At 38.3% G+C, this 18,806-nt stretch overlaps 2 protein-coding genes and 2 non-coding genes across 4 annotated transcripts; all 4 read left to right on the plus strand.

Annotated features, from left to right (window-relative positions):
• Positions 1 to 226: 226 nt before the first annotated feature.
• ppt2b (palmitoyl-protein thioesterase 2b) lies at positions 227 to 9,867 on the plus strand. Its single transcript, XM_012870424.3, has 8 exons — positions 227 to 916; positions 2,188 to 2,341; positions 3,467 to 3,562; positions 3,651 to 3,758; positions 3,884 to 3,967; positions 5,982 to 6,066; positions 6,315 to 6,369; positions 8,381 to 9,867. The coding sequence occupies exons 1-8, from the start codon at positions 737 to 739 to the stop codon at positions 8,522 to 8,524; spliced, it is 906 nt and encodes a 301-aa protein (XP_012725878.2). The 5' UTR covers positions 227 to 736; the 3' UTR covers positions 8,525 to 9,867.
• A 4,468-nt stretch (positions 9,868 to 14,335) lies between these two features.
• Positions 14,336 to 18,718, plus strand: rps5 (ribosomal protein S5). Its single transcript, XM_012870421.3, has 6 exons — positions 14,336 to 14,464; positions 15,591 to 15,694; positions 15,939 to 16,148; positions 17,989 to 18,117; positions 18,401 to 18,499; positions 18,605 to 18,718. Coding segments are annotated over exons 1-6 (612 nt in total). The 5' UTR covers positions 14,336 to 14,463; the 3' UTR covers positions 18,674 to 18,718.
• Positions 15,736 to 15,869, plus strand: LOC118565564. The gene has a single exon (XR_004932451.1). It is a non-coding gene; the product is annotated as a small nucleolar RNA SNORA3/SNORA45 family (small nucleolar RNA).
• LOC118565563 lies at positions 18,188 to 18,318 on the plus strand. Its single transcript, XR_004932450.1, has one exon. It is a non-coding gene; the product is annotated as a small nucleolar RNA SNORA3/SNORA45 family (small nucleolar RNA).
• Positions 18,719 to 18,806: the final 88 nt, after the last annotated feature.

The raw sequence follows: 18,806 nt of genomic DNA on the forward strand, positions 1-18,806 counted from the left end.
TCAGATGAAATGAATAGTCTCACACTATGGGGAGCTCTTGACAAATCTGTCAACTTCTGACACACTGGTAAAAGTTTCTAGCTCTAAAATGAGAAATGCGAACCCTTTAATTTTTTTAGTTTCAGTAAAAAAAAAATTAAAAAAAAAAGGCCCACTGCCGTACTCTATAGGGTCTTATTATATGATAAATTGCCCTTCCATATTGTGCCTTTTTTCTTCTTGTTTTTTTACGTCTGTTATTTTCTCTGAAATTAATTATACAGATTAAAAGACACTGATTTAAATGAACATATTAAGTTTTAGATTAAATGCAAAGTGCTGAATCGGACGGATGTCTTTGCCACACTTTGTTTACATCGAAACTCTACCTGGCGCGCAGTAGAAAAAGGAGGAGTCGTCGCTCTGCTTCACGCTGATTGGACGCGCCGACACAGGAAGTGACGTCAGCAGCAGCCGTTTCACCTTTAATTTAAAACCGGAACAAACAGGGGAGATGGGCTATTGAGTGTTTTAGCGGCTGTTGTTATGTGACTGTGAGGACTGAGTGTTTAAACAGGATTTATGAGGGAACTGTAACTGGGTTCATCTGGACCGCAGCTGGACGACAAGACGAACTTCAAGATGATACCTGAACATTAGCTAAACGTCATTATTAAATATTTTACTCTGACCCAACGCCTCCTTTTTTATGTACAGGGATTTATCATAGAGGTGCTTTTAATACGTCTGAGCTGCAATGGAGGCGCTAAAGTTTGCTAGAACCAGGAGGAGAGTCAGCGGGGCTGCCGGGCTGCTGTGGCCGCTGCTCGGTGCGTGTCTCTGGGCTGCGGTGGTCGGCTACAAGCCGGTGATCATCGTGCACGGCTTGTTCGACAGTTCCGAGGATTTTAAGAACTTACAGCGGTTCATCAACGAGGTGAGGGGCCGAAGGGGATGTTGGAGAGGATGGTTTGTTTCCAGCAAGTTATTTGGATTATATTCTACTAGCCTTGATGGTTAAATTCACCAAATGTGACAAAAAAAGCGTTATAAGTTTAGACTATATCGTTTTAAAAAGAAAGGTGATATATAATCTGAAGTGTTTAAAAGTGTAGCAAAAGTTAGAAATCTTGTATTATCTGTTCAGTATCACAACATCAATACTGCTGTTTGCATTTAGAAGCAGATTAGAAAGTGACCCAACTAGAATTTAAGAATAGTACACCATTGGTAGATGGATTAATTTCTTTATGTCTTTATTTTTTTGTCTTAACTTTTTCTTTTTTTAAAAGCTATTTCAGATGGGTGGATGAATAGGTGTATAGATTACTTTGATTTATTCCCAAAGGGAAATTAGGTCGCCAAAGCAGTCCAGTATATTTGATTACATTAAAACTACAATACAATAAAAGTTAGAACACAAAATGGTACAAGACACTTTTTTAAAGATGCAATGCATATATATATATATATATATATATATATATATATATATATATATATATATATATATATATATATATATATATATATATATATATATACACTTTAATTTGTCCAGTGTGTTGTAGAGGGGAGAGATGGATTGTCCATGGTCTTCCTCTGTTCTCCATTTGTTCCTTTTCTTTTAACCATCTTAGGGTAATGGGAAATTATTCCTGCAGTAGCACAACAAAAAGCATCTTTGCAAAGCCTAAAACATTAATGAATAATAATAATAAAGTATAAACATGTAATTTAAAGAAATGCAATTAAAAATAATGAGATGTAAAAAAAAAAGAATGCAGTTGAAATAAGTAAATGTTAAAATATATAATAATGAATAAACAAAATGAATGCAAATACAAATGCAAATCCTGTGCGGGATGGAATGCATTTGGTAGGTAAATAGAGATTGTAGTGAGATGGGCTTGTCCTGCTGGTCCTCAGAAGTTCTCCAAACATCTGAGCAAATCAAATTCTTTCAGCTGTGCTGGAAAACCCTGAAAAGCTTCCTTTTCATGAAAACAAAAAGGAAACTAACTTGTAGTTCCTCTTTTTGTGCGCTCAGTACCTTCACACTGAAACCAGAAAATCCGTATTTATAGACTAGAAAGCAAGCTACATTTGAACCTTTTCTGCTTCACTTAGTCTTCCACAGTATTTCCTTCAGTGTCTTCAAACCCAAAATGATGCTCCGTTAAGGTGTCGTCCTTTTGTGTCCCGCAGTCTCATCCTGGGACCAATGTGACGGTCATCGACCTGTTCGACAGAGGAGCCAGCCTGGAGCCCATGTGGAAGCAGGTGGAGGGATTCAAGGCAGCTATTTACCCAATCATGCAAAACGCTGCAGACGGCGTTCATTTTATCTGCTACTCTCAAGGTGAGTGATAGCATTCCCGAAATGCAGATAAACGCATAAGAAATAAGTGTTTCTAAGTATATATGCGGTATAAGACCTGAGCAGCAGAATTGATCTTACATAAACAGTTGACTGTAGATCGCGACCCATTGCTCACATATGTGAGACTCAGCGCTTCTGGTTTTACTTTATTGCTGGTTGCATATTTTATGATGTTTTGAATTTCAGCTTCAGCCCATTAGCTGTAAACTCCCACTATCAGTTTTCAGCAGCAGAAATGTAAGGGCAGATTAGACCTTTAGACTTTTTGCTACTGTTCTTATCAGGCAGGTTTCTCAGAAATGCGTGTATAGGAACAAGCATGAAGAGAAAAAAAAATCTTTCCTTAAAATTGTTTGTCCAAATAATTTGGACCCATAAATGTCATGTTTTTTTTTTAAAATTAGATGTTCAATTTCTCTCATTTGTATGTGTATTTTAAAAAGTAACATTTCAGCTATAGTTTCTATAATTCAGTAGCTTACTTTTGAAAAGTGAAACTTGTAATTTATAAAGATTCAAAACTCAAATTTTCTTTTATTTATTTGGTTTTGTCCAACAATTATCAGTCTCTATAATATGAGTTGGACCATTTAAATTGTATTACCAAAATAAATGAACTCTTCAATAATATTCAAATTTATTGAGTTTGCAAATTTATTGAACTCAAACAGCCGATTTAAAGAATCCACTGTTGAGTTTTACTCTTAGTTATTTTATTGCCCACAATTATAACTAATGATTAGAATAGGGGAAAAAATGAAAATGTTTTACCTTTTTTTTTTTTTTTTTTTTGTTATTGCATTGCTTTTTCCTCACAGACCTTAATAATAATAATAATAATAATAATAATAATAATACATTTTATTTATAATGCACTTTACATTTCATAAAATGCTCAGAGTGCTACAGAGCAGAGGGCTAAAAATAACCCCAGGGATAATACAAAAATTAAAAACAGCATTTTATAATCACCATCAAGGGAATAACACAAATAGAATCATAATAAAGTTTTTTAAAGGCTTCTTTCCATCGGCTCCCTCTGATCGCTGTCACTTCTGAATAAAAAAAAAAGGGCAAATAATTTTTCCTTTCTGGTTTCTGCAGGTGGACTCGTCTGTAGAGGGATCGTCTCCACTCTGCCTGACCATAACGTCCACTCGTTCATCTCTCTGTCTGCGCCTCAGGCTGGGCAGTACGGAGGTGGGTATTTACTTTAATATCAGGCTAATTATGGTTTGTCTCTGTTTATTATAGCCTTGGATCTTCTCTGCTTCCTATCTCCTCCCAGACACAGACTACTTGAAGTACCTCTTCCCTCAGTTTGTGAAGTCGAACCTTTACCACCTCTGTTACACTGTTATTGGTCAGAGGATCTCCATCTGCAACTACTGGAACGGTGAGGTTTCAGACGTCACCTCCTGCCGGGGCAGTTTGTGAAGTTCTGATCACTCCTGAGCTTTTAAGGCTTGAAGAGTTAGAACATGACGTGGGTTTACCGTGATTCTCTTCTTCTGTCTCCAGACCCCCACCACAGAGACCTGTATGTGAACACCAGCGACTACTTGGCTTTAATTAATAGCGAGAGACCGAACCCAAATTCAACAGGTCAGACAAGACTGGACTAGAAATGTGCAGTGTCATGTTGATGCATTAATTCACATTTAGCTTTTCCCCATTTGGTGACTTAAATACTGTCATATTCAATGTGTTTTGCTTTGTTTTAATTAACTAACATTTTAGCTTCATGCCTTGTTATCACCTTATACAGCGATTACAGCTACAAGTCTCTTGTGACAGTGCCAGCTTCCCTGTCCCGCTCCCCACAAGGCATGATGCTGGCACCATCAGGTTTATTACCTGTCCATTTTAGAATAGATTTTAATAAACCTTTGAATGGTCTCTTTTATCACCATTACAATGAATACCACAAAATATCAGGATATAATTTTAAGTCTTTATCGGCCACCCATATCGACTCATTCTTCCAACTGAGGTATAGATCTCTGCAGCTCCCCCAGAGTCACCATGGGCCTCTTGGCTACCAAAATCTGCCATCGGATCAATGCTCTCACTCCCTGGCCTGTTGGTTAATGATGGTTTATGTCTTGGTAGCTTTGTGGATGCACCATGTTCTGTCCATGTTCAGGTCACAGATTGATCAGAGCTCTGTGAGATGCTCAAAGCTTGGGGTACTTTTTTTTTTACAACCTATGCTTTAAACTTCTCCATATATTTCTCCCTGACCTGTCTGCTGTGTGCCTTGGTCTTCATGATTCTGTTTGTTCACTAATGTTCTCTAACAAACATCTGAGGCCTTCATATAGCAGCTGGATTTAATCTGATTCGATTACACACAGATGGACTCTACTGATAAAGTGGCTTTTATGTTGTGGTATCAGAATTAAGAGGGCTGAATACCAATTCATGCCAAACCTTTCAGGTTTCATTGCATTTAGTGGCGTCCCGCTACGATACTGGTATCATTATCGGTTCCGATACCAGCTTCAAGTACTCATACTTGTACTTGTAAAAGCAACCCGATACTCTGAACTAATACCAATTTTCTACACTGCAACTCAAAGGCTAGATATCAGTCTATACCAGGTAGTGATGGTATACACTAAGAGGTTGTTAGCTGACCCCTCAAAAGAAAAAGAAGGGGAGAAGATAACTGAAGCTCTAACCGAATTTATCGCCCTGGATGGTCAGTCGTCTTCAGTGGTCAATGATATTGTTAAGTTATTTGTGATCTATAAGTACCAATTTATAGATCACAAATTTATTTAGTAATATGTGAACATTGAGTCATTATGATTATGTTGGATGTGAGGTGTTGTTTTGTGTAATGTTGTTAGGATTGTGTAAAATGTTAATGGTTGTCTTTTATAATGTATTTTATATATGATTGTGCAATGTGAGCTACGTTTTAGGAAAATGTATTTTATAAAGGCCTGACTGGGGACTGGTGTTGCAAATTAGCCTATAGGCTAGAAACCTTTAATGCAACACATCTACACATTTTGTTATGGCTCTGCCTATTACAATTATGAATGTAATAATGTGCGCTGCATTGTCCCTGACAAATAAACAAATAAAAAAAATAAAATTTTAAAAAAAAAGTACTCAGTATCGGTACCTGGAATCGGCAAGTATCTAAACTGAAGTACTTGTACTCGGTCTGGAAAGAACTGGTATTGGGACACCACTAATTGTATTATTTGTACCTTTTTTTTCTTATACTTCACAGGTAGGTGCTACTTTGTGTTGGACTAGCACATAAAATCCCAAAAAAACACATTGAAGTCTGCAGTTGTAATGTGACATTTAAAAAAAAAAAGGTTTAAGGGCTGTGAATACTTCTGCAAGGCATGGCAGGTGTTTTATGTTTGTGATATTATCAAAAAAAAATCTCTTAAATATAAATTCTGAGAATAAGTTAGTAATTCATTTGGTATAGATGTTTTTTCCATCATGCAACTCTTGAAGTTTGGAGTAAAAGTATTTTTCCTCTATAAAAAAAAAGTGACAATTTAGACAAACCGTTGGCATTGAACTGGACACAATTCAGACTCGGCCGTCACCTAATTGTTAGTTTAATGAGTCTGTATTGTCCCCTCAGAATGGAAGGAGAACTTCCTGAAGATCCAGAAGCTGGTGCTGATCGGAGGACCGGACGACGGCGTCATCACCCCCTGGCAGTCGAGGTGAGTTCACATCAAGACCACAGCCGGGTGTGTTGAGTTAAAGATTGTACATTTCTTCTTTTCTGTTGATTTAAAGCCACACACATCAGCTGTCAGCTGAAGGTTTTATATTTTAATGTGGCTTCTTTTCCCAGGGTCATAATAATCATTTATGCTCAGTTCACACGTTTAAACAATGTTTTCTTTTTATGATGGGTATTTCCTTTGGCTGGATGAGATCCGCTGACTCTCATGTGATGTTTTTTCAGTCAGTTTGGATTTTATGACGACAACGAGACCGTCATTGAGATGCAGCACCAGGATGTGAGTAGAAAGCTGACACAGAAACACCATCTGCAACACGTTTTCCGCTTGTCTTCAGTCATTTCTAGACCTTGCTAGATGTGGTTGTGCTCATGAGATTGTGGAGGGACTTCTGAGATGAAGCCCACCAAGCGTGACTCATTGCAACACCTTAACTTTCGATCGTGAATAAGACGGTAATGATTAATTTAGGTAGGAAAAAAATCATCAGTGGTTCTGCTTTTGTTTTGCAGCCCTGGATATGCAATAAAAAATGTTTGTGTTGGCAGACTTTAAAACCCAAACCCATTTTTGTCAAAAAGACACATTTAAAAGAAATTGCACTCTTTTCCTGATCTCGGGTTTCACTTTTAAGCCTATCAGAGAATGACAACTTGACTAGAGCCTAACATTAGTTAAACCATAAAGCAGATTCTAAGCTGTCGTTAATCATTGAACAGTAAATGCTTAAAAGGAAAAAGCTGCCTGTGGAAAATTAAGAGCACCCCTGCTACTTCAATACTGTTTAAAAGGTAACTCACTCCCAAGTCGGCTTTTTTTTTTGCTAATAAACTGTTAACATGGTTGTATTGCTTTGGCTAAAGAGTCCTTACCAATTAGCCTGTTTTTGACGCAGCCAGCCCGTTTTTTTGTTTGTTTAGAAAATACAGCAAAGGTAGTGCAGTTAAAAATGTCTGTGGGGACCTTCCAAATTCTGCTAAATGTGACAACAGCACCCTCTGCTGTTTGGTGTGAATCTGCAGTCAGTAGTAGGAGGTAAAAAGAAAAGGTTAAAAAATAAAACAACTTGATTTCTATTCTGAAGCTGAAGACGTTTCGCTTCCCATCCAAGAAGCTTTCTCAAGTGAAAATATCTGGAGTAGTGTGGAGTTCCAAGCTTTATAGATCGGCAGGTTTTTATTTTTTATGTTTTAGATTGATCATGACCTGGACGACTGAGTATCTTCACCAACATAGTTCTAGGAGTTAGACGAGATATTCTGTAATACTCACAACAACAGCTCCATTGCACCAAGGGAACATAGTGTATGGACGAATAATATTAGTAAACTCCTGAAAGTGTATAAAACCTAATGTTACTGTAATATTAATAGCTTAATATTATTTTCACCATATTTTTAGCTTGTCTGTTTAAGGTCCGCGTATTTCATTGATGATGAGGTTCATGCCTCGCTAAAAGTAGCACATTTCCAGAGAGAGAATGCGCAGTTTTTAGTTTCCTCTTTTGTTTTGTTTATCAGGCTAAAAACCTTTTGTAATGTTGTTAATATTAAATAGTTTGTAAAATGTGGCAATGTTGAACATTTCTAGCTGTTAGAACCCGTTGTTATAAAATTTATTTAAATGTAAAAGGAATTCTGGGTCATCTAGAGAGCGATGGCTTCCATGCTTTGAAAGAGAAAGCTATAAAAGTTCTGTTTTTGACCCATTTTGTTGGGATGTGGGGCCTTAAATATAACTACTGGCCTATAGGAACATTTCTCCCCAAATTCAAGTCCATCATTCTACCAAGAGAAAGATTATAGTCAATCAAATGACCTTTCATCACTTGATAGAATGTTGTGCTGACTTTTATTTCAGATCTCAGACGGCTTAAGGGCATTTTTGCCTGGAAAGTGATGTACGCAAATTTCAGCTTTATAAATGACACCCCAGTTAATTTTTATTACGTGACATGTGAAACCTTTGAATTGAGAGAGGGTGTACTTTCTCTTCACCGTGACTTTAAAATCAGATAATCTGCCAAATGTTATGTTGTACATAATGTAAGCAGAAGGCAATTCAGCTCAGAAAAATGCTCCCTTTTTTATTTCACTCTAAATTTAGCAAAATGAACGTGTGTAATTGAAGGCACCTACACCAAGTAATCGCAAAGGAGATTTTTCTTCTATCTTATATCGTCCCGTGCTCACAAATGGCAGAAAGTGTACGAACTCTGAAGAGTTTCTGACTGTGATCAACCCCCTGCAGTAGAAGCTCACCACTCATGCTTTGTGTTTTCCTCCTCCAGCTGTATCTGAGGGATGTTTTTGGCCTGAAGACGCTGGCGGCCCGCGGAGATCTGATCCTCTGCTCTGTTCCGGGCGTCGAGCACGTCAGGTGGCATTCGAATGAGACGGTGTTTCACACGTGCATAGAGAAGTGGCTGGTGTAGCGAGACACGCACACACCCGCGCCGACAGATGTTCTGCAGTCTATTAAGCTTGTAGCCTGATAAACGACGAGAATCTCCACAATCCCAGTTGGTTCCGATTTAAGGATGCTATCTGATTGCTTAGAATCAGACGTCTAACAGTGATCGGTTTTCTCTTACTTTATAGGTTTTTTCCATTTGCAGATAAAAATATCTTTATTTATGCTTGTACTTTCAAGTTGTAAAGAGTTCTACATGTATTTAAGAGGGGAACCTTTTGAAGTCTGCACAGTCAGTAAGAAGCTACAGCCAACCCTTTACCTCCCTCTCACACAACGTGCAACAACAATGCCAATACCTTATTTGAAATTACTAAGATGATGAATTTCTTTCTGACATTTTAGAGATTTCGCCGACCTGCCAAAGTTCTTAGAACACAGAAATGGGTTTAAATTTAGTCTCCGGAGCAGGAGTGTTCAGAAAAATCTGGTGCGACCAGAATTTAATGAGTTCATCACTTTTCACCGAGTTAAGAAGTATCTTTTAGTGTCAGTGAGGTGTTGAACCTGAAGTCAGAGATGCAAGAAGGTATTTTAAAGGAAACTTCTTCCTACAACGTGTCGAGGCGTGTCTTCAGTTCACTTGGGCTGCGAGAGAGAGCAAGACTTTCAGCAGATAACAGGAAGGCTGAATGGAGTAAAGCAAAGTTGCTCCATTCCATCTTTTTTAGTTTTCAACCACTTTCTGTTATGAAAACTGTTTCTCAGAGTTCAGATAGCAATCTGCATTCTTTACTGTCAGCGCTAGTTTAGCATCGCTAGCCAAATAATTGCTAACGTGTTTAGATTGTAATGACCACTCGCGCTACAAAGATACAAAAAAACAAACATTTGAATGCTGTTAGAGCTCACTGTACTATAGTCATAAAGACAAATTTGAATCAGGTGTAAATCTGTACTGCTGGGTCAAAGATTTACATAAAAAAATTAGCAATTAGCTACAAAATTGTAATTGTTGTATCTCTGCTTAAAATATTTTATTACCGTATTTTTGGACTATAAGGTGCACTTCAAAATCCTTAAATTTTCTCAAAAATTGATGGTGCACCTTATATATGGTTACCGTACTTGTGCTTACTGACCGTTTTTATGTGGTACCATGCGCTCAAAAATGTGTCAAAAAGTGTAAGTATGACTTTGGTTAGCAACGAAGCCGCGCCGCTCAATATTCGGAGCATTACGGTACACTGTATCACTATTTGATTGGCCCCATAACAGAACCCCTAAGAAGTCTACAAGACTGCCTGACTGCAATGTCTAAACTAGAAGTGCATTCATGTAAGGCAGTCCTCGCCTGGAGTACACGCTAGCAACAATAAACTCAGTAAGTTAATTCAATATAAAAGTTCTGTTTATCTTGGCCTTATGTTAGAAACAGGGCAGTGTAGTCCAACTACTCTGTCCTCCCGACAGAGACGGATAGCTCTCCCTCAGGAGAGAGCTGTGTACGTGAAGGGGCGGAGTGATATTGGGAAGAGTATTCGATGCGCCTTATGGTCCGAAAAATATGGTAACTTTATGACGGCCAGATTCATGCAGGCCAATCTTTCTCCAGACTTGACTCTTAAACTCTAATCTCTAGACCTCCAGTGGCTTCATGAAAGGTCATAATTATCATAATAGTCTCATAATATTACATTTCTCATTTAAGTGCTAAACTGTATTGCTACATTTGAACAAAACCCATAGGTCTTTGTGCTAAAGGACATTCGTCTTTAGCACAAAGACATTATGAGCATTATGAAATTGCTCTTTCTGTTGTCATGAAATAGTCACCCCCTCTAAATCTAAAAGATTTATCATAAAATTCAGAACCAAACTGGAAACTATAGGAAGGAAGTTTATGCAATGAGCAAAAACAAACCTAAATTTGATCTTAAAGGGGTGTTTTGGCTAAACCCTGTTAAAAAAACATTTTGGTTCAACTACTGGTAAAAATTTCAAATTTAATTTAATTTTTCTCTCTGCATAAACAAAGGCTAACATTACGGGAAATTATAATCCAGCTGTTATTAAGCACAAATAACTCAGCCAGTGGGCTTCTCCACACTGTGATTTTTGTGTGGAATTACAGATAAAGACACTCAGCAGATGCTGGTTGAATGTTTGTAGCTCAGACAAAAATCTGAACAGTGGGATGAGGCGACAACTTCACACCATTACCAAGAAGAGCATAACTTTAAATTATGGCTATGTATTTAAATTATTCTTATATTCATTCATATATCCTGCTTCGTCTGCCTTTTAAAAGATTAACTTAACCCTGAGTTTTCATGACCCATACAGCTGATATTTGCACCTTATTAGTTTGTATAAAATGCTATTTATGTTGATGCAGACAGTAATATGTGTATTTTAGCGCATCTGTCAGACATATCTCAACAAGTCCATGCAAACCCGATCGTGCCTGAGCGACCTGCCGCCGACCTGTACAGATGATTACTGCCCTGCTCATCTTGTGATGCAGACCTTTATACCGTGTTTAAGAAATTTCAGACCTTAATTTTCCTTTCAATTGTCCGTGTGCATGGATAATGTGGTCATCAGTATCAGGGTTTTTTTCTCAGCTTCATGCAGTACTCTAGAGATGTTCTCCTTCCGCTTTGGTAGATTAAGCCTTAAATGTTTTTTCCTACACGCCTCAGTGTTTCATGTCCAAAGTGCTCTGACATACTGCCTTCAGTGACGGTGCTAAAAAAAAATCAACATTATATAGTAGGTATAACTGGAAATGGGTGCAAAGCAACCAGTCAGGCAGTGGAGCATTACTGCTCCACCAAAAGCTTACAGTTCTGGTCGGACAACTCTAAAAGTATCCTAATGGGCATGTGTCATATTAATCCCTTAATTGTTTTCTCTGAACCAGTATTTTTCCAAGGTGCAATGGAAACAGCATAAGCTCAGGTAAATGTAACAAAAACAAGAGAAAACCACAACAAGCTTTTAAAATGATTTCCTGTTGGGACTTTGTTGTCCACTCTTCCAGGCAGAATTAGTAGACTTCAGTTAAACTTATTGCCTACCAGACGTGCCGCTGGCTCTTAAACGTAGATTTAAGTTCAGCGTCTCCATGTTGATCTGCTTTATCCAGTCCAAACCCGGTTCTGATGTGTGTATGGGATCATTTCCAGTTGTAATGGTCAGTTGGTTTTCTAGTTTCAACCATTCAGCTGTACACTTGAGGTGATTGGGATTTGGAAAATAGTTCTCTTGTAGCAAACAAGCCCGCATTATGACATTGACACCATTATAATTTACAATTGGTGCAATCTTCTTTGGTTTGAAACCCTCATTTTCTCCCCTTTGAGCATTCTTCTTGTGGTTATGGCCAACTAGCCATATCTTTGTCTTCCTTGCCCATACGGGGGTAATTATCCAGAGATAATTTGGCTTATCCGTGGGCAGCTGAACCTTACATTAAAGCTTAATCTCGCTTCCTTTTGGATGTTGAAACTTCCAGCTTCTTCCAGCAAATGTTAGGCTTAAGTCATGGGGTTCCAGGGATGTTCCTGAACGTTATAATCAAATTTCTTTTATCTGAGGGGCAGTTTTGGTCAGATGGTAGATTCTTAGAGATACTACGGTGTTCAAACACCACAATGATTGCAAACACACGTGAGAACAAGATGTGAAAGCGATAAAGCGCTTTGGTTCTGGAAGGATCCTGAATGTCCTTTCTTTAAAAATTTTGTAGGTAATTTCTCAAAGAACCAACCAATTTCAATGAACTCTAAGAAAAGAGGTCAAAACCTGAGGTTCAACTTGCAAAATTAATGGAGGTGTATGTATATATTTGAGCCTCTTTTCTTAACTTTGACCCCTTGTAAATTGCACAAATATCCACCATAAATCCCAACTTCTTTTTTTGTAGCAACTGTTGAAACTGTATCATCAGTCCACCTAGAAAGAAGTGGTTCAAGTAAACAATTAAATCCCAGAATTATGGCATCAGTGTCCATGACGAGTGTGAAAACGTCTGAGCAGAACTGTAAATGTGACGTTTTTACCCTCCATCACATTTAGATGGCTCAGGCATTTCAGTAACTTTAATGTTTAACAAAAAAGGGATTTTTTTTTTCCCCTTATCTGGTTACATTTGTTTTGTCTGCTGAGTGTGCAGAATGTTTTATTCATGTGTATTTATCAAAGGAAGAGATGAAGAAAGCAGTTTGTATTGTGACGAGTGAGAAAGGGAATTATCAAAGCGTGGATTGCACAAGGAGCGAGAAGGGAACTCACAAACATAGATTAGTTTTAAGTGTGTTCTAGCTGCTGAATTGTTAGTGTTTGACATTTTTTTTATGTCGTTTCTTACATAAAATTCACAACTAATGAGTATAAAGGGATTCCCTGCTCTGTTCAGTTGTACTGCTTTTACAACCAGTTAATGTAAACGAGGAACCTTTTTAAAACTAGAATGACTATTTTGGAAGTTTCTACAGTGTTTGTCCTGCAATTTAAAAAAAAAAAACCTGACAGCTGTCATTTTCTCAATAAATGCCTCTTTGAACAAAAAAATTGGTTTGTTTTGTCTTTATCCAGCCAGTTTTCACAACACCTCTGGTCTCAAAACCAGTTGTAGACGTAATTAGATCAAATAATAAAACACACTGAGACAGAAAGAAGCAGAATGGTGAGATACATGAAAGTTGGTCCCAAAACGGTTCTCAAGCAGAAAAAGGAGAAATGCTCCCTCAAGTGGAGGAGTCCTGCATCTGAAGGAGTCCTCACAGGTGGTTGAGGTATATGAAAAGGATGCCTCTTGATGTTCTTTAGCTCACAGATACCCAGAACTCGCAATGGATCTACTGTGTTTTTTTCTTTCTACACTATAAGATCTGGGCTTGTTGTCTTCTGGACATCCATCTTTGAATAATAAGAAGAAATGTGCTGCATATGAGGGAAAATCAATAATTTTGACTTTCAAAATAAACAAAGCTCTTCAAAATAATTCTTATCTGCCCACGTTAATTAAGCGATAAGAATAGGGATTTGTGTCTTCAAAATTAAACCCCTTAAAAATATTTAAAAAAATTATTTTATAGGTTAGATTTAAACAAAGTTAGGTACTAATGGCCGGGGCCTGGTTCTCTCTGGCTTCCCACTGTCCAAAAACATGAATGTTAGCTCAACTGGACTCTCTAAATAGCCTTTTGTATAAGTTGTTTGTCCTTTGTTGCGCTGAGATGGACTGGTGATCTGAATGTACCCCTCCTCTCAACCATTGACTGCTGGAAAGTGGAGACAAGCACGTATAGGAGAGGCTGGACAGAGGCTGGATCGATGGAAGCTGGCCTGACTTGTGCACTTATTCTGCTGGAATATAAAGATAAAGTCATTTCAAAATAAAGGTCTTGCTTTTTTTTTTAGTGAAGGTACTACTAAGGTGGGTAACAAAATTTTAACAGACTTTAAATCCCAAAGCTGATGTAAATCGGTAATGCCAGGCACCTGTGAATATTCTTCAGGATTTTTGTCTACTTTAAATATTTTATAGACTATAAATGAAGCTAGACATAAAGTATTGCAAAACACTAGATTTTTTTTTTTTTTATTGAGAATTGTGATAATGGCAATAACATATTTGGACAAAACATTTTATTTTCACATTATGAAATTAGCTAAACGCTACAATAAATTGATGAAAATTTTGTTGATCAAATTAAAAAAAACAAGCCTCGCTATTCTTAAGTTCCCGGAACGTTTAGTGACATTGCTTGCTTGGCATGTGGTAGATAGATGGTTATTTTCTCAGATCAAAAGATCATTACGCGCAAATAGATATTTAACGCACACCATTTCCCAACATGCTTTGCGGCCCGATCACCGGATATCCGTCCGCGGCGCCACGGAAAGGCCCTTTTCCGTCTCAGAGAAGTGTGGTACAGAACGGCAGAAACAAGTGAGTTAACAATTCACGTTATTTTCGCGTTATGTACCGAAAGAACATAGCAGCACCAGCATCTGGTTGTGTTTTTGAGCAGAATCTCTCGATAAATGAGCTCAGAACACGTGAATTTTGCCGGACGGCTGTTTTATTTATGTAGAAAGATGCCGCGTTAGCATGTGGCCAGCATGTTAGCACATGTGTCTGCGGCACGTTGAGCCGCGGAGCCTGAGGATGTTACATTTAATTCATAATTCTATCAAATCTGTTTTACGTACTTTTCTAAACGCTATTTCTATCGGGTTAGAAATCCCTAACACCGGTTTACGTCCACAAACCGCAGCGCTTTTTACGTTATTTAAGCTGTTATTTGTCAAAGTTAAACGGGCATCTGCTGCGGCCTTCTTCTAAAGTCTAAGACTTTTTGGGACTTTACACTGAAAATGGAGTCCGATCTGTTGAATTTGGAGAAGATGGACGGATTACGATGTTAGCCTACCGTTTATATTGCGTTTAGCTTGAAAAGTGTGCAGTTAATAACGGAGACAAAATCTCATTAATGCTTTCCATGTCCTCTTCTGGCGTCATTTCGGAATTTAAGTTTATTGTATCCCCTTCCTAACTCTTAATTACATTGATATGTTTTTGGCTCCCTACGAAGAATCAAGTAAATTGTTTTTAAAGGCAAATTCAGTCCTCTCTGGTAAATTTCACATTATTAAATCAATCTCCTAAGCAAATGTAGGTTGATGATTGATCAACATCTATGTAATGCCTTTTTGTTACAAAAAGTAAGGTATTCAGTCCCTTTACTAATATCTTAGTGTAACATTTTACTTTTAACATGTTTTATGCAGTCTGGAATCTATTTTCAGGTTAGGAAAATAAATGGATCTTGAGAAATAACTTAATATTCCTAGACTTTACTCTATACTGTTGTCGAATGTATGCAATCTTCTCTCCACCCCTCTGTGTATCTTTATATATATCCATTTATTCTTTCACCCATTTGACAAGATAATCAATCTGTCCCTCCATTCTTCTTTCAGTTGAATTTTGTCGTTTATCAATTTGGGACCATTTTAGATGGACATATCATTGGAGTTTTGTGGCTTTAAAGCAAATCTTTCTGCCTCCTCAGTGACCGAGTGGGAGACTGCCCCCGCTGTGGCCGAGACCCCAGAGATCAAGCTCTTTGGCAAGTGGAGCACCGATGACGTCCAGATTAATGACATCTCCCTGCAGGTAAGCATCAAAAAGCTGCCGTTAAGCCACTGTCACTGGAAAGCGAGGCTAGAGTCACGTCTGGGTACTCACCCGTTGTCCTGGCGTGCTAGAGCACTCGTAGAGGAAACGATCTTTGCTTATTCATTGGCTGTAGTCTCACGTGGCCCAGCCAATCACCAGCTCAGATACATCGGCTACCTGAACGATGCTGTGCAGACTTCCGTACGAGCGGCAGCATTTAAAACCGTCTCCATTTCTGCAGGATTACATTGCTGTGAAAGAGAAGTATGCCAAGTACCTGCCACACTCTGGAGGACGATACGCCGCCAAGCGTTTCAGGAAGGCCCAGTGTCCCATCGTGGAGCGTCTGACCAACTCCATGATGATGCACGGACGCAACAACGGCAAGAAGCTGATGACTGTGCGCATCGTCAAGCATGCCTTTGAGATCATCCACCTGCTGACTGGAGAGGTATTATCTCTTATAAAGGCCCGATTAAATCAGACATAAAAGTGCAGCTCCCTCTAACATGGATCAGCTGAAGTTCATGTAATTTAGTAGGTGGTTGTTCTTTTAATAGGATTGTTTCGTCACATGGACGGATTTTTAGTCTTTCGAGTTTTTATATCAAGCTTTACAAATCACTCGCAGCGATCCTCCAGTCTGGAAAAGCATTGCATTTGATTTAAATATTTTGTGTCCTAATAACTAAAGGGGAGGAATCAACAACAGGCATAAAATTATTTCCTGAACCTGTTCTGTCAGGTTTGATATTAATTTAGATAAAATGCATCCATCCAACAATCTTTACTCTCTGTCCATCGCCTGTCCTTTGTTATTGTCCAAGGCTTTCCCTGGTTTCATGTTCAAAGCCCAAATAGAAAAAGTATCTGAAACTCATGAATTTGTCTACTGGCTAAAGAGTCAAAATGTTTCAGGTTTGAGAAGCATCAAAGTTTGTTTTTGTAAAGTTTTGCGTTTAGGGGGAAAAGCCATGTATGGTAAGATTTGGATTTTTTTTTATATGTTTGCGTATTAATATAGTTTCCTTATTTAAATCCTGACCTTTGAGGTATCCAAAATTTACAGTAAAGTGTTTTTTTTTTTTTTTTAGTCACTGAGTAATGGTTCAATGTTTCCATCAATGGAAATTTCAAGCTGCAAATTAAGCACTCGGATGCATTTAATATAAAACGCATCCAGCTACCCCTTTTTTCAATTCATGTCCCCACACATAAGTCCTCATGTCAACCTCTCATTCTTAATCTGTTTTCCTGAAATTATGAGTGACATTAAATATGGAACCTGTAAAAAATTGTTATAATTGTTATTCAATGCATTTTATCATTTGATATCAAATTCATGCTCACAATGGGTTACAATAGTCATTTTCTATATTTATCTAGACTTGGAAAATATTGGCATCAAACTCTGTATTCTTCCAGACTGAAATCCCCAGAGTTCTTGGTTTTTTTTATTTATTTATTTTTTTATCCAGATGTGAAATGAAACTTATGAATTTTAGGTACTTTTATATGTCGGACTTTATAAATTTGTAGTATCCACACACTGCATTGTATAGCGTTTAATTTTTCCAGGTGTTCTTTATATAAGGTATGAAATTCAGAAAATGATGTTCCGCTGTTATCACAAACTGCTGTTTTATCTCTCCATTGACTTTTAGTCTCATCTGTCTGGGTAAAGTTGATTCAGGCCTGCATCTTCAGTTTAATTGATCAGACATGAACTCTGAGCTCGTTATACCATCAACCTGTTGGATAAAACTGGAAAAAAAGTTTTTAATGCTATTAGTAGTTTCCACATTTAAAGTCTGACACCTATAGAAAGCCTGGGTGTGTATTTATTTAGTGAGGTTTTGTACATATGCAAGTAAAGATTGGCAGAAAAGTGAAACAGGAATCTGGAATATTTGATTCCAGACAAGTTGAGAACGTAGAAATGTTGTAATCCTGATTTAAAAAAAAGAGCCTAGCAGTGACTTCAACCCTGTCAGTGGAGGTGTTGGTACGACGTTAAAACATACGGTGCAGAGAAGAGCAAAGGTGATGCAGCCGAAGTTTAGTCTGTTCCTGGAAGAAATGATGAAAACAAGCACTTTTTTTTAAGAGAAACAAAGGTTGCATTAAAATTTAAAAGCTTTTATTTTCCCATCATATAAAATGTCTTTCGTACAGAACAAATAACCGTCTTGTGTGAACCTAGCTGCAGAATAGATGACGAGGGTTTGGTTGATGTGGACCCTTTGCTTTCCTTTAGGTTACATTTTAAGATCTTCCGTATTTGTTCCCAGAATCCTCTGCAGGTGCTGGTCAACGCCATCATCAACAGTGGACCTCGTGAGGACTCCACCCGTATCGGACGTGCCGGTACCGTCAGGAGGCAGGCTGTGGACGTGTCGCCACTCCGCAGAGTCAACCAGGTACGTCCGGATTCTCCCCAACAAGTTTTCTGTTGTGTGGAACGTTGTTCTGCATAGTTAGAGGTTTGTAAGCGAGGCTAGAGTCACGCCCCGATATCATCCGTTGTCCTGGTGTGCTAGAGTGCTCGCAGAGAAAATTTCTTTGTTTATTCATTGGCTGCCGTCTTTGTGGTCCAGCCAATCACCAACTCAGATACATGACACTATTGGATGTGTTGGCTTGACCAAAATCAACCCGTGACCCGCTCAGCTCTCTTAAGTTTACGTCTCTGTTGTCCTGCAGGCCATCTGGCTGTTGTGCACAGGAGCAAGAGAAGCTGCGTTCAGGAACATCAAGACCATCGCAGAGTGTCTGGCTGACGAGCTGATCAACGCAGCCAAGGTAACCCGGTTCTGTTCGGCTGGTTTCTGGACCTGAGCTGGAGGTTTGTCTCTTTCTGGCTCGGATCTGATGAACTAAATATTTTTTTTTTTGTTTCTCCTCCAGGGTTCTTCTAACTCTTACGCCATCAAGAAGAAGGACGAGTTGGAGAGAGTCGCCAAGTCCAACCGTTAAACATGTTCGCTTTCTGACAAAACAAATAAATTTGGAGAAATTTCAGATGAGCGTTTGTTTTCTTTTTTATGTACCAACAAAATTATCGCAGAACCCAGGGGAGCTTTGAGACCGGAAACAACATCTGCTGAGC

This window comes from Fundulus heteroclitus, chromosome 13, assembly GCF_011125445.2.
Source record: "Fundulus heteroclitus isolate FHET01 chromosome 13, MU-UCD_Fhet_4.1, whole genome shotgun sequence".
Classification (NCBI taxonomy): domain Eukaryota; kingdom Metazoa; phylum Chordata; class Actinopteri; order Cyprinodontiformes; family Fundulidae; genus Fundulus; species Fundulus heteroclitus.

Bases quoted from the DNA above. Each gene is read 5' to 3' on its own strand.
- ppt2b (XM_012870424.3), top strand. From the start codon at position 737: ATGGAGGCGCTAAAGTTTGCTAGAACCAGGAGGAGAGTCAGCGGGGCT. The intron at 917-2,187 runs GTGAGGGGCCGA...TGTGTCCCGCAG, and splicing joins TACAGCGGTTCATCAACGAG to TCTCATCCTGGGACCAATGT. The intron at 3,968-5,981 runs GTCAGACAAGAC...TTGTCCCCTCAG, and splicing joins ACCGAACCCAAATTCAACAG to AATGGAAGGAGAACTTCCTG.
- rps5 (XM_012870421.3), top strand. The intron at 18,118-18,400 runs GTACGTCCGGAT...GTTGTCCTGCAG, and splicing joins CACTCCGCAGAGTCAACCAG to GCCATCTGGCTGTTGTGCAC. The intron at 18,500-18,604 runs GTAACCCGGTTC...TTTCTCCTCCAG, and splicing joins AGCTGATCAACGCAGCCAAG to GGTTCTTCTAACTCTTACGC.